The sequence below is a fragment of the Synchiropus splendidus genome, chromosome 8, assembly GCF_027744825.2.
Source record: "Synchiropus splendidus isolate RoL2022-P1 chromosome 8, RoL_Sspl_1.0, whole genome shotgun sequence".
Lineage (NCBI taxonomy): Eukaryota > Metazoa > Chordata > Actinopteri > Syngnathiformes > Callionymidae > Synchiropus > Synchiropus splendidus.
Genome location: NC_071341.1, coordinates 20,113,230 through 20,129,311, shown reverse-complemented (window position 1 = coordinate 20,129,311; position 16,082 = coordinate 20,113,230). Strand labels below are relative to the sequence as shown.

The following is a 16,082-nucleotide window of genomic DNA, read 5'->3' as shown; positions in this document are numbered from 1 at the left end:
GTCTGATGTAGACTGTCAATGAAATACTCTTAATACTATTTCAAAGTCACACAGAGGGTGTATTTTGCAGCTTCTTTCTGTAGGGGAAAGAAACGACTCAGAATAGAGTGTGAATATGGGGGTCTGAATTTGTCAAGTATTCTACTAAATAATTCATCGCCTGATTGAGAGCAAATATTTATGTTGTCGCCTTATCTCAAGTTTTACCTTTACATATTCATGAATTCATGCCTATTTTGTCAGGAAGTGCTGCAACCCCAGCATAAACAAGGCTCTGACTCCAAACCTAGGGGGATGCGTGTTCTCTCTGAACACTGCTGGGAACAAAACAACTTTATTTACAATGAGTCACAAGCAAGCTCCAAATGTGCGCGCTGTCTTTCATCCACGCTGGTCGGGTTAAGAATCTTCTGGCTGAACGGAGCAGTTGGATGAAATATCAACGGTTGTGTTTCTTTCGCTCAGGGACATAAAAGGTCCTCTTTGATTCGTGCTCTCCTCAAATGACCTGTCTTATATACCTCCTCCTGAGAGGTATAAAATTTCAAGCACGCCCACCACCGAAAGGGTTTATAGGCTGACATTGCCTCACAAGGAAAACACCGTCCGTCCAAGTTCTTCCAACTTGTTGACCATCTGTTTTTACTTGCACCTTTGCTGAGAAGAAGAAAGATGACTCACAAACTATCAGCTCCGGAAGCAGCCGCTTTCCTTCAACACGTTCATGGTTCACAAGCTTGCTGCCTTCTCCACTCTGCCTTCCTCATCGCCGATCAGTTGTTTAAGAGCCGTTTCCTAATTTCTTCCACGTCATCATGGATCAACTCAAAAGTAGGATTTACTGGAAATAGAAGGCAAGGTAAGCTCGAAACCAATTCATACCTCAAGTTTCCACCTTAAAATAAGCGTCAGAAAATATACGTCCTTTCATCTAATCGATGACTCAACTCCCTTAGCGTCTCATCAGTTTGTCGAGGGATGGGATGATTCATAGCTGTGTCGCTGCGGTTTGACAGAGTATTTTCTAACACAGTTACTTATAGTACTCAGTGGCCCACTTGTGGTCTACTTCTAAACATAAAGGGCTGTAATGGTATAAAGCCACACTGAAAATGAAATGTAAATATAAGGCTCAGCTTTTCTAGTGAGCTGTCAGTCCATAAGCATGGAGAGAATGCAGACCTCCTCCAAGCAGCTCATTTCCACCCACGATGTAACATTCAGCGATTGCTCTTGTACTAGACTTAAAGTTTATTCTTGACAGGCTGTTGGGATCGGGATCACTGGTGCATTGTTGTCAGAACATTCCTGTTTAAGGACGCTAAAACATTGTGGGATGAACAACCTATAAAAGGACCAAAGCTGCATGGTCGCTTCTTTGAGTGTACGTTGTGTTTCATGACTTTTTTTTTTTTTTTCTTCGAATAAGTCATCATTGTTTACTGAAAATTGTTCGTAAAAAAGCTGTTAGGAAGTTTTAAAATTGTTCCACAAACACTGCCACAATTGCAAACAAAAGCAAGGACGGGAGGAAACGTGAAAAAAAAGCCTTTAATATTGAAAAAACGGGATACAATTGAAGTTTCAATAAGAAATTGTCGTACAAAATATATGTATCATAAAATAAATACACGGATGAGTTGGAGATTCAAGGAGCAATTCAATTTGGCCGCGGTGACTGGCACCTTAACCGGAGGACAAGATCACAGAAAAACAATACGGGACCTCAGTTTGTTGCTCTTTTATTTTGACAGGGCAACTGCCACTTCCTAGTATGACTCTCTGTGTATATATGGAACCTATTTATTTTGAATAACCCTGCTACTAAAAATATTCTAGAATTTTGTCATTTAAAAAATGTTTTATACGTACATTTTTTTTCGAATTTATGTACATTAGTAATTGCGTAAAAAAAATACAAATTATATATATGGCACTAAACAGTCATTCAAACAGAGAGCGGTACTGTTCCGTATTGACTTCACTGTGACAGGAACAAAGCTGTTGTTTTTGAGCAGCTGGTTTTCACATGAAAAAAATCAAGTCAGTGAACTTGTAATTTGCGCTTAACAAAGTGCATTCACTAAATCGGTCGTCCCTCCAACAACCGCGCTCGACCTCGCTGTTACTACCAGCTGCATTAACGGACATCACCTGGTGTGGTGTTGACACCTTCCACACACTTTGCTGCTGGCAGAGATTCCACTCCAGCTCCACCATGGAGAGCCGCGGTTTTCAGGACGTGCCAAAAAAAACAACAACAAAAAAAAAAACGAAAAAGAGGGGAGTGAATTATCACGGCACAAAAACAAGCTGTGAAAGTGTTTGTTGCTCGTGAAAGTGACGTAAGCGAGAGTGGAAAACACGCACCATGTAAATGTTGATTTCATCTTCAGTTTGTGTTGCCTTTCTGTCTCGGCTAAAATGATCTGCTGCTCTCATGACAGAGTTACACAGGGATCAATGAGCGGCACAGTGAAGGAAAGCCACATTAAGATCTTTGAATTACATGAAGAGGCCCGTCTTTCATTCTGAGTTAATATGAGCTGACGTGTAATTGCACATTCATGTACTCTTTAATGATGGTAGTTAAAACTCAGATGTAAATGACTCTCACTGGAGAGAGACATTATCAGGGAGACATGTGCCTGCTTTATTTCATCTTGTGGAATTACCGTGTTCTTGCTTCACAGACGACATCAGTATTAGATTGGTTTAAATAAAAATAAATTGCTCCAGAATTTTTAGTGGTGAAAAATCTGTTGTTGCCAATGGGTGACATTGATTTAGAACGCAATACATTTGAGCACCAAAAGTGGTCGAGAGTGGTCCGACACGGTCTACCGCTACTCCTACTTGTTTTTTATTGTGAAAAATATTTTGCTATTAATGAATTTAATTCTGAGTTGCGTCAGAATGTTCAGTAGAGAGCAGAGTGAACAAGCTGGCGGAGTTTGTGAATAACATGAGGAATAGCTCAGGGCACCGATGGTGTTGGTTGAAGCCGACCTGCTTTGATGTTTCAGAGTTGGTTTCTTCAGGTTCTGATGTACTGCGCTCTTGTAAAAATGTCTTTTAATGTCTTTCATGAAAACAATAACCCAGTGTTCCCTCTTTAGTTACTGAAGAAAAGAATGATTGATAGTTCTATGCATTAGTTTGCCGTGAGAATTCCTTGGCAGCTTAAGTGGTTGACCAAAAAAAAAAAAAAAAAATCTCGTCCCCAAGTTGTGAAAATGCATTACGGCGCTCACAGCTGCCAGTCCGGTTTGATGTGCAAAGTGCTTTGTGTGTCCTAAAAACGATTGCGCTGGGGAGAAGGTGCGATGGCGAGATATTTTAAGCCGCCATTTGGCATCAGCTCACCAGGCGCTTCGTCGGCCCTCTCCAAATGATAATTAACTGATTGCATTAGCAATTATAAAACGCCGTGGCGTCTGTGTGCGTTTTAATTTTGCCACCTGTCAGTCTTGTTTTTTCGGTTACGAGCGAATCCGTCCTTCCAGTGCGGTTATCTTTCTGTCGTCAGTCAGCGCACAAAAAAAGAAATTGTTTGGGTCTATCTTGGGCCTTTATGTCGCTTCCTTGTTGACTCACACATTGACCATGGGCCTCTGCTAAACTGTGTTACGACACATTAAATCCACTTCTTATTTCCAAACTGGAGTTGTTTGCTGCCGCCTTCAAACAACCATGTGAAATGTAGCATAAAAAAAAAAGAAGATCTGCATTGACAACCAACAGTTTTCTGACAGCCATGACTGCTAGAGGAGACCTACTTTTCCAAAATAGTTCATCCAGAATGTCGTATTGTTCTTTTGGGAAGGGAGCAGACCACCTTCTGGGGGAGGACTGTCGTCCCAGTCTGGCCTAATGAAGGACCCTCGCTGCTTGAAACACCCCCGTTGCCAGATATTTGCTCGCCAATTCAGCACGTGTGCGATGATGCTGTGTTGGCAGCGCTGTGTGGGCTAGCATTGGCATGCTAAAATATGAAAAGTGTTCCAGCAGATACCTGAATAGGAGCATATGTTGCTCTCAAACTTCTTTATAGACATTGATATGTAAATGTGCCGCCTCTTTGGCAACAAGAGATGCAGGGCTTTGTTGATCTGTTCTCTGAGGAAGTTTTGACTCATTCCTCCATAACTTTTTGTTTGCCGCGGACAATATAATATTTTCTTTTCCCCTGATACGAGGGGAGTTTATGCATTGCACCAACAGTGATTTGGCGACGTAACCGAGCTCTTTAGGTGGAGAATTGTGTTCTTAATAGTGTAATGTTTTTGTTATGTGCGAAGTTTGTCAAAATTCCTTTCGTTGCTGTTGGTTTTCCTTTTTTATTTTGGGAGCTATTTGTTTTTGTTCGGGGACTTTTATTTTGAAGGGCAACGCTCTGCGTTGTGACAGAAGTTCAGCAGTTCGCTCTCTTTTTCGCTGGACTCCGTCAGTGGGTCGGTGAAACATCTCCCGCTCTGCTGAAAAATAATGTGTTACCATCGAAACCAGTCATTGTTCAAGTGTAGATAAGAACTGTACTGTTCACATAAGCGGCATGAACCTTCGGTTTTGTGACTAATTGTGAATGTTTCATGGCGTTGTCGTCATGTTAGGTGCTAAACTGTTAGCCACGTGGATATGCGTGCTTCACAGTGACTGTGTATTTTCATGTGTAGGTGAGCAGCGGTTGTGTCGAGAACCCCATCCCACTGTGGCTGTGTTTTTTTTTCTTTTTGTTCAGGTTTGTGTATGTATTTCTTGTAATAATCCACTGTCTATCTTATTGTTTATTTCTTTATGATACACTATACGATCACTAGCTTAGCGGTTCGCGCTCTTTTTCGCTGGCATTTTCGTGTATTTTTTTCTTTTTGTTCAGTGGTGGATGTCCAGTAAAGAAAACTGAAAAACCTGAAACTTGAGTGGACACATTCTGTTGGACCAGCAAAGGAATAGAGGGGTTACAATAGTAGTGATGCTAAATGGCTTGATCTTTTGGGGACCCGAACCATTGATCTTAAAAACCTCTCCCACATGTCGAGGACTTCCAACGTTAGCAACTTTTTCCGGAGCCAGAACCTTTAAGGGGTGCGTTCACACCAAGTGCGACTTGGCGAAACGCTACTTGCTCCAGAATATTAGCATTTTTTTAGCGTCCAAAGTGACTTTCCCTCAAGTCACAATAAAAAGTAGATCAATCTAAGGTCTGTGGAAAGTCAACATGAATAGTAGCCCTCCACTGTAGACGTATATTCCACGCAAAAAAAGATTTGCATCTACGTCCATCAGATGCTATAGAGCTACTAGCTTGGTTTCCTCTCTGCGTGTGTCACTTACAACTCATGTGTGAAGTGTAGTACCTGCAAATGGCCGACAGAGCGATCTGTGTATTCTGCTCATGTGCTGTGTACTTTTGTTATTGTAGCGTGACGGTGTGAGCAAGTGGCAACTAAACTGAGAGCTAGTATCCGGGAAGAGTTTTTGGTGCTGTGCCACTCAACAAACTTGGCTGTTACAATTGTTGCCCAAATGTATTTCCCTGGAACTTTTTTTTTTTTTTACTGTACATGTTTTGGAAACTCCAGTAGCAGAGTTTTCTTTGCTGTGGACTCATCGTGTTTGAGTGATGCTTGTTTGCTTTCTGTTTGTGTTTCTGGAAACGTCTTCTGAACATGGAATTGTGACTGTTGCAGCGTTGTGGAAAACCACATAGACGTGGAACAGCACAAGCCGTTAAACTGAGGCATTTATGCTGGATTTTTCTGGGTGAATTTCCAAAGTTTGGCTTTTGGCCACTCGATAAACTTGGCTGTGAGGAACTGGAAACTGCTGCTTTGTTTTTGTCCTCAGCCTGAGCTGGTTCTCCACCCTCAGCATGACTCAGGCCCAAGCCAATTTCTCACCCTTAACCCGAGCACTTGTTTTGAGTGCCCTCCACTATCAAGTGTCCTCCGACGACAACGTGGGACATGACTGACATCCCTTAGAATTGGGACAGGACTTCATGACAATAGGCTTTACTTTTGTCACGTGTACAGACAACGTAAGCGTCAGTGGCTACCATGGTATGTTTGGCTTACTGTATGTTGAGTGTTCGAGTCATTTTGGAAATGCCACATCCAGCATTTTGGCAATAAAACAAGAAGCAACGGAGAAGAAATGGGCCCAGACAAAGCCTATTTTGCATTGATACGTCTGTTAGAGGTATGTCGACATGAACGTTAGCCGACTGTTCATTTTCTTGGACACGGTCGACACTTTAGGTCACAAACGTGATTTGAGGAAAATGTAAACAAGCGGATGCGTAGTCCTTGTCACTAAAATGTCACTGTTTATAAGCACTGCTAATGTTCAACTTTTCACACTCTGGCGTCCTGAGAATCCATCCGCACTGCATCTTCCCACTTTGTTCCAAGTCAGCTCCCAAACCCCCTCAGTTATTTCAAGTGTTGAACGGCGAGTGCCCTCGCTCTTAGGAGTATTGGGACACACTACACTTATACGTGAACGTGCAAAACCCAGTGTCAGGGTGAGATTTGGGACGGCCCTCTGTTTTACACGATAACAGGGACCGACTTTGCCCTAACTGACTTTAACCTAAATGGTTATCTAATGCTCTTCCAGATCGTGTCGCATTCTGCGCGTCTTGTGTTGCCCCACATGAAAAACCTCCCCATCAAGTGGTAAACTATCTATTTCAATGTGTGACTTTTGTTTCTACTGGGAATGAAATATGAGTTCATATGGGTGGCAAGTCATCATATTTGTGTGTATTTATATGACACAAAGGCTCCCAAGATTGTAAATATGTTGTGTTGTTCAGTGTCAGATGACGGGGGATGATCCGAAGTGCGCGGGCGCCAGGAGGGAGGACCTACTTTTTCTGATTATACTTTATATAAATCTATTGAACGGGGAAAAAATGGGATGAATTTCCTCTTGCAGCACAGCAAAGTTCTCAACCATGTCACAAACTCTGTTACAGTGGTGATGAAGTTTAGTGATAGAAATGGAGAGTAGCTTGGCAAACAAATGATAAAGTGGAACATTTTAAACAGTTTTCTTTCTGTTTTACTTGTTTGCATGGATTTACAAGGACGTTATCTTCCTGCGCTCCCTTGTGTCTGAGCGTGGGCCGCTGTGCATTCATGTAGCAAGGCTCCAACTCTGGCAACATGATCCTCAAGTTTGTAAGTCACATGTACCCACTGTAGCATTTTAAACCCCCCATTTATTTGACTGATAGGTGTGAACTTTCGTGAAATCCCTTTTCACTTCTCCGCCTTTGTTTGCGCTGAAAGGCCAACTTTAAAATCACTGTAGCACAGTGAGCAAAGAAGCACAATGAAGCTTTGTTAGAGGACTTCCCGAATACCACAATGACACTTGGGTTCATTTGGTATCGGTCTGTCAGAAGCAAGTCGACAGTCGCTGCACATCCAGCCTCTGATTCAAGATAAACAACCCCACAAATCTTAAAAAGGCACCGAGGGACGGACCTCTCCTCCCCCCTTCTCTTCCATACAGTCAGCTAAAGGACAGCTCCCTGCGGTCCCTTGTTATCCACCGACAGACTCAAGATTCCCTGCAGCCAGATCACACCGATGTTGAATATTTTCAACAACATTGCACCTCGGAATCGCAAATATCATATACAGTAAAACAGCCTTCTTTTTCTTGTTCAACACATTTTCCGGAATAGAATTCCATCATATGACTCCAGGAAATATTTTCATGCAGGACTACATTTCATTATTATAGAAAATCTTTAAGTGAGATTCTTGTTCATTTTAGTTTTGGATGATCCATGTCAGATTTATAACTTGCTTTACTTGGTCGCCTTGATAAATGATGGAACACTTGAAAATAACTGACTCAAGAGCAGCAGTTAAAGGTGCAGTCGGTAAGAATGGAAAAGCAATTGACTCCCAAAGGTTCTCATCCACGCAGGCAAGATTTCATCTGAAGAGGGGAAGGGTACCTACCAGTACTGAGTCCCTCCCACCTGACAAATATCTGTCTACATTTCCTCTACATGTCAGACTGATTCGATGACGGCAGTAGAGCAACGGTCAGCAGGCAGGAAGGAGGGATCGGCTGCTTGTAACCATGGTTTTTAGCATGGAGAACAACTCTTTCAGTTTCTGACCAAGAGAATCCCAAAGCACTACGATGTTTATGCTGATTTGGCTCGTTTTTATGCGTTTTTTTCTTTCTTTGGATTCTGGTCTTCTTTGACATGAAGGCAAGGTTTCACCTGTAATTGGTTTAAAAATTCTGGTCCTGAGAAGGAGGAGGATTTTATTGTTTATTTATTGTTTTGACAGATTGCTTCAAATTCTGTATCTTTTCATTTTAATTTTAATTTAATTTAATTTTAATTAATTTATAATAATGACGGCAAAAATATTTCTGCCAACTGCACCTCAAAATGTCTGATTTCTATCATTGAGTTCATGACTACCGTGATTTCCGGACTATAAGCCGCTAGGAAGCGGCGAATAGATGAAACAATGACATCACAGGCGTTTTATTGACCTTAATTCACTCAGAATGCGCTGTTTTCACCCCACGTGTCCGCAGCTCCGCCACCAGAGCCGATCTCCTCGAGGACTGGAGAGGAGAAGCAGCAGCTGAGACCGGCTGTTGAGACACGCGGGCGAAAACGCCGCATTTTGAGCACTTTATTGTCAATAAAAGAAGTTCAGAACGTTGCCCAGTTTGTTTCATGAGTCAGCCTTCATACTGGAGCCCATTTTCAAAAGTAGTTTCGCAGTGATCCTCATGCATTTTCAAGCCGCGTGCACCGCTGACCTTTCTACGGCGACTTATAGACCAATGCGGCTAATGTACAAACAAGATCTATTTTCCTTACAGGTTACAATTGGGGTTGGGGTTGGAAAAAAAAAGTGTTGAGTGGGTTCGGATTATCGAGATGTATCGAGAGAAAAAATCCACAGTTTGAGATGTTGAAGGAAACTTTTCATTTTTGCCAGTCCAGCACTGACCTTTGAAATTTATGACTGCTTGAATGATTCCTCTGAAAACACAAGCAGCTCAGCCAGCAGTGTTCATGTTGACCCTTTACAACTTTTTTCTCCTTCTTTTTAGAATTAAGTGAAGCAAACTTTTCCAATGTGATTCAGATTTTTTTCACAATGTTCATGAGTAAGTTGGCCATGAATGCAATAGCATTTTTCTCACGTATTTTATTTAACTTTTGTCTTAAGATTAGAGTGTTTAATCTGAATCCAGCTGGAACCCAATTGAGGATCTTGTGTTGGGCTCATGAGGCTTCACGAAACAGTGTCCTCATTTTCCAAGCTCAGAAGGTGGAGCTCTCAGTTTAAAAATGATGGCAGATTTCATAGAAATGGTGGTTCAAATCTAAAGATTTTTGAGCAGTGAGTGCCATCTAGTGGGCTTCACAAATGAGGACACTGTTTTGTGAAGCCTCATGAGCCCAACACTACAATCCACCGGCAAAGGTAGTTATCTTCTTGCCCAAATGAGATCTTTGGATGTCAGACTTCATGTCTAGTTCATTTTATTTTGTGCGTCGACTTCCCTTTTTCCTCCATTTCCTTTTGCAGTGGGGTACAACAGTTTCATGTGAAACCTTAACTCAATGATTCGATTCCTGGATTCAATATGTCATGATAATTCAATCATGCACCGTGGTGTCTGTGCATGTTTGAGAAAAATATAGAATGATGACCAGCTGATGCTGTCACCTGGAATATAGCAATGACACTAAAATGCAAAGCATGTGGTGGAACTGACCTTTCAATTCCCCCATCAATTCGTCGCTACACCGCTGCCCACCCAACGTTCGCCTCAGCAACGCCGCATCTCCATATAAATCAAAGATCTATATTCGTCATGAGTTACCGTGGCAACTGAAGTAACTTCCTTGTGGAGAGGCTGGAAATCAATTCTTCATAGAGAAGCAGGAAATCTCGACAATATTTTGAGGGAGCTTGTTTATGAGTAAGTGCCTCGGTCGGAAGCTATCGAATAAACAAGCAGCGCCGTTGTTCTGATGGTCATTTTAATAAGTATCTCTTCAGTGCGCAGTGATTCATGCAGACTGATGGCAATATGGACTCATCTTGAAGATTTCCTCTGTGGTGCTTGTGAGGAGCCTCTCATATATCTCCTACCAAGGGCTGGAATTTGACCCAACATGTCATGGTGTTCTTTCACTATTATTCAAAGTCTGACTCGAGTCTCTCCCAAGGACGGACACGAACAGAGTCTCATCTCTTTATGTGGAAGTCTGACTTTAAAAAGTCTAGAGGTGTGTTAATGCATTGCTGAATTAGTTTCACGTTGGATGGAAAATTGCTGGGGTTAAGGAATCTATTACGACGCCGTGCCTTCACAAGTGTTTCGGAACAAGCAGGTGTGTGCATGTCAGGATTGGAGCATTTGAGCGAAACAGAAAAGCAGCTGTGATTTTTCAATGTTTCCTGCTCGATGTAAAACAGGTTGATGTGAAATGGTGACAGAAGTGTCCCGGCTTTTCTGGCACCAGCGTGCGTGTGCTTAATAGCTAAAATAATTGTGCGCAGGGAGTCAGTGCAAACGTATGAATAAGTTACGAAAGATACGTCTGGAATATTGAAATAAGTTGTTCAGACGCTGCATGTAAAGTGTTGGATTTCACAGCTGGAGTGTTGCAGGCGAATTGATTTAGGGACGCAAGGCTTCAGTCCTGAGACTCGGCTCACAACACTTTTATTTGTCAGTGATGAATCCAGTATGTTTTCATAAAATATTGTGAATAATAATGGCGACAACATTTGCGAACTTATTGTTACTTATTGTTTTGTATCTTACTGTTTTATTTATCGAATTTTGAGTTTGCTTTTTATTGCCATTTTTTAGGCCATGTGACCAAGATCATTTATCTGCATGTCCAACACATTCTCACACCAACAGCATCACATCTCGACCACAATCCGTTCCAGACGGCCGTTTGAGAAACGATTTGTTCGAAATCTGAATCGATTTTTCCCATTACAATGAATGGAAAAAGAACTAATGCGTTCCAAGCCTTAAAATAGTCTTTTGTAGGAGTGAATGTAGAGTGTCTGCTGCAGGTGGCTGTTCCTCTATGTGTGTGGCCGCTGCATGTGGGAGGGGTTGCCGAGTGAGTGAGGTCTCTCCAGAAGTGAAGAGGTGCCCGGTGCGTGTCCAGCTCTGAATGTGCGCTTCTGTGCAGTTTGGCTGTGACAAAGTCATAAACCAAGTCACGCTCTGTCCCAGACTGGCCTCATCCCTGTCCCAGCTCCAGCCCACAACAGGACATCAAACCCTGGAGTGAGCGCTCCAGCACCTCCCCTGTGACTCTCTACCACGGTCCAGTGTGGAGACAGGAAAGGTTTTACACCTCAATATGAAGAAAAAACAGTCAGTAAATGTAGCTAACGGGACACGTCTGCATACAGAGGCTGCGTTATACACAATAACAGAGCACGTCGTGGGTCAGCTGATCGGTCCGCGCACGTTATGTTTTTCCAGCTTTTTTCGAGGGCGTTCGAGTTCTGGATTTTTGTTCGAAATCGGAAGCAAAAAAATCTCAAAATGTTAGTTCAAACTCCAAGTTGTTCGAATTTCGGGATGTTCGAAAACCGAGGTACCACTGTACTGTATATGTATAAAAAATATATATGTATACTGTATATATATATATATGTGTATGCAACGTGGAAAGATGACTATGAGTTGAATATTGGACGTATAAGTCTCGGCTAAAACGGTCACTATTTGGTGCCTTTAGTGTGAGAATGTGTTGGCCTTTCTTCTGCAATATTGCACGGGACTCCCAAACAAACAACAAAATAAGATTGGGCATCAAAATGGATGTTACAATTAAGTCGAAATACGGAGACTCCCTCACTTTTATGCTAATCTGCTGCCTCTTTCTGGGGACATTTTCATTGAATAAATGGAGTCTGATAAATCGTGGGCCTCTTTTGTAGACATTGGCATCAGCTATCCACATGCCAAAGGGATATAACACGCCAACCAAGTGTCTGGAGAGCAACAGCGCTTCTGTTTTTCTTCCGGATCTGTGGTGGTTATTGCTGCAACTGTTCATTTTTTCCTCGCGTCACCTCGGGCTTGTTCCCCTCAAGATTTGAATCAATACTGTTAAATAGAAATCAGAGTGTCGGAACATGATAAAAGCTGGAGAATATGTCAATACCATCCCCTCGCTGTAGATCAGACTCAGAAAAGTAGGTCTCCCCCACACATGGCAGCTGGCTACATTCTGCTGAACGTCAGGAAACGTGTGGACAGCAGGCAACATGAAAAGGTCATAAAACTCCTCAAGCACTGACAACACGTGCTATTTTCTACTTTTAATTCTTCCCCCTTTGTGGGCTTCAGAGCGAGCCAGGCACACAAATGTTGTCATGTAACGGTGGCAGTGTTGCTTGATATCGGGAAAGTGTCCTGAGATAATTTAAGAAGTTACACGCTTCAGCGGTGATGCAGTCTGATGGCACAAAAACATCCTGCTTCCTCTCTTGATGAAGGTACACAAGCACGGGCCTCGGACGGTGTTGGTGCCGGCTTTCATCATCCCAGGTGCCATTATTTCTGAAAAGCCTCATTTCATCTTGTGATTGATACCTCGCTGGCTGAGCAATCCTGGACTGGGTTCTCATGAAGCTTCTGTTTATTCATTCCCCATTCTATTTCTGACTCTTTTTTTCCCCTCTCTCTGATATACAGGACCTGGAAACTGATCAACGATGGACCGGCTGGTTCTGTGCTTGCTGCTCTGCGTGGCCCTGGTGGAGGGATACAGTTGCCCCGGTCGCTGCATCTGCCAGAACCTCTCCCCGACTTTAACCCTTCTCTGTGCGAAGACGGGCTTGCTCTTCGTACCTCCCACCATTGATCGCAAAACTGTAGAGCTGCGACTCACGGACAACTTTATCACCATCATTCGCAAGAAGGACTTTTTTAACATGACCAGCTTAGTGCACCTGACGCTGTCCCGCAACACCATCAGCCAGATCACCCCGCAGGCCTTTCTCGGCCTGCGATCCTTGCGGGCGCTGCACATGGACGGGAACCGCCTCACCGTGGTCAAGAGTGACCACTTCAAAGGTCTGATCAACTTGCGGCACCTGATCCTTGGAAACAACCAAATCCACCAGATCGCCCCGACTTCCTTTGATGAGTTTGTCTCCACCATAGAAGACTTGGATCTTTCCAACAACAACCTCCGCACCCTACCCTGGGACGCCATTGCCCGGATGACCAACATCAACACGCTCACGCTAGACCACAACCTGATCGACCACATTGGCGCCGGGACCTTTACTTTGCTGACCAAGCTGGTTCGCCTGGATATGACCTCCAACAGGTTGCAGAAGCTCCCGCCAGATAGTTTGTTCCAGCATGCTCAGGTTCTGTCGGACGCCAAGGGATCCAGCTCTTCCACTCTGGCCGTGAGCTTCGGCGGAAACCCGCTTCACTGCAACTGCGAGCTGCTGTGGCTGCGCCGGCTGACCAGAGAGGATGACCTTGAGACTTGTGCCTCCCCGGAGCATCTCATGGACAAGTATTTTTGGTCCATCCAAGAGGAGGAGTTCATCTGCGAGCCCCCGCTGATCACTAAGTACATGGCCACCAAGCCCTACGTGATGGAGGGACAGGGCGTGACCTTGAAATGCAAAGCCGTGGGGGATCCCGACCCTGACATTCACTGGCGGTCGCCTGACGGGAAGCTGGTGCACAACAGCTCCCGCACTATTCTGTATGATAATGGGACTCTTGATATTCTCATCACCACCTTGAAAGACAGCGGGGAATTTAATTGCGTGGCGTCAAACGCCGCAGGCATTTCCACAGCTGCTGTTGAGATCAACATGATCCCTCTGCCCCTGTTTGTGAACAACACGGGCCACATGCGCGAAGACCCCGGCCTCTCAGACATCACAACTTCCTCCAAATCTGGCAACGACACCAAGGGATACGACAAGCAAGACAGGAGGGTGATGGCCACGGAGCTGACCTCCTCATCGGCCGTGATCCGCTGGCCATCTGAGCGCCACATCCCCGGCATCAGGATGTACCAGATCCAGTACAACAGCACAGCTGACGACACCCTGGTGTACAGGTGAGGACCGATGAAGCAAGCGATAGCAGGAACGACCTCTGTTAGAAGCAGAGGAGGTGACACATCCCACAGATGCTGCACCGTCAAGTGTGTTCTTTCAGCGGGAATGTGAGTCAGATTGCTCGCGGGAGTCAAGTTGAAATCATTTCCATTAATTAACCGGGTGAACTGGGCCTCTTCGTCTTGTGTATATGTGAACAACTTATTTATTATTTCAACCATCAGAGGAGAGGTGTGAGCAGGGAGGATGCACAATGTAGGGCAAGGTGGAGGAGGCAAATACAAAGACCTGTCTCACCAGAATTTCAATTTTGAATTTGTAATTTCTAGGGCGGGATTCGATTAAAAAATAATCTAATGAATTCCAGAATTTGTGATGAATTAATCTCAATGAATCGCAGTTTAATGGTATGAGAATATTTGCCACAAGAAGCCACGTTTTTCAGTTTGAATGAATTTGGTATATCACTGAATCAAATGACGGAGCAATACGTACAGTTAAACAACAGAATATTGTTTATTCTGTATCAGTTTGACAACAGCACAATAAATCAAAATGGTGGCTATATTCAAGTTTTTATATCACCTTATTTCAATTAAAGCTCTTTTAATGTCTTGAAAATATTTGTCTTACAATGAAATTTGCCCCATGTGGCAGCTCTTGGAATAATTTTCAAGTTTCAATACCAGTGCTTTTATTGTCTGTTTGCACCGTGAAAACTACAGAATAATAAACAGAAAAGCACATAGATATTACACGACACATTCATCCATTCAACTACATACCATACGCACATGCTTTCGAGCAATCGTACCTGGTTTCGCCTTCCTAGAGCGCTACATAAAACAGTTGTCGCGGCTGCACTCCTTCGCTTGTCACTCCAAAATCATCGTGCAGACAAGTGATGGATCAACTGGCAGAACATGCATCTCTCTCTGTACATCAGGAACAACGTGTGTGGAGTAGCTCCATACGAGCAGTCAGGCATGCGCAGGGGTCTCACCGGCAACAAAGCCAATACAAAGTAAAAGCATGACCAAATGTCGTGACATAAAGTAAGAAGTGCACAATTGAATGAACAATGAAACTACAAGACAAAAAAAACAGTGTGAACTGCCTGCCATTACACCCCCATAAGTCCAAGTCACGTATTCTCAGCGGATTCCTCCATGTTTGTTGTTGTTGTTCTCATCCTAGCTGCCACGTGTCTTGTGCATCAGTGTGATCAGTGGAGCAGGAACTCCTGCACTGACAAAGGTTCCCTGTTGTCTGGAGAGCAAACCCACCACTAGTAATTTCTAAATTCAGCTGGGTTTTTAATATGAATCAGTTACATTCGTTTTTCATTGTAAAATTATTTATCATGAATCGAGCCATTTTCTTCATTCTGAATTAGGGGTTAAAGGTCTGGCATCCATCCCACCGCCTTGTGGTGGGGCGACACCTGGGACTATATCCTATTAAACCTATGAATTATGAATTAGAAGTCTCCAAATAACTTCTGTATGTTACGGACTGTGGGAGTGCCCAGAGGAAAGCACCGGCAGGAGACGCCAACTCGACACAGAAGGTTCATTCGGAGAGTTGACCCCAGCTGGATTCAAACTTGTGCTCATTTCCTGCTGTGCAGCTGCAACACTGTCCAGTTCGCCACCGCGTGTCACTTCCACCCTCTGACTTTATTGTGTTTGTTTGTCCTCGACTTTCTCGATTCATTCAGTCCCCCCACCCGACATTACGGCTCATTTCACAACCTTAAAATTCTAAGCTCATCGAAACGTGTCACCACATCGGCTCATCAGTGTCAATATTCAGGTCAAAACTGAAAAGGTTGCAATATGGAAATGACTTGATCTATGGAGGAGGGCAAATATTCTTCATGGAAAAACATACTTTTATTGTCTTTCTTCTTCAGCAGTCTCGGTTTTTGCACGTCTT

General features: G+C 43.5%; 1 protein-coding gene across 6 annotated transcripts in view; it reads left to right on the top strand.

The window, feature by feature from the left end:
• lrfn1 (leucine rich repeat and fibronectin type III domain containing 1) overlaps positions 1 to 16,082 on the top strand; it is a 200,294-nt gene that overhangs the window by 173,596 nt on the left and 10,616 nt on the right. For all 6 annotated transcript variants that reach the window (XM_053872377.1, XM_053872378.1, XM_053872375.1 and 3 more), the window contains one exon: positions 12,748 to 14,143. In XM_053872377.1, coding sequence (XP_053728352.1) covers positions 12,768 to 14,143 — 1,376 coding nt within the window. In that variant the 5' untranslated portion in view covers positions 12,748 to 12,767. The remainder of the gene's footprint in view (positions 1 to 12,747; positions 14,144 to 16,082) is intronic.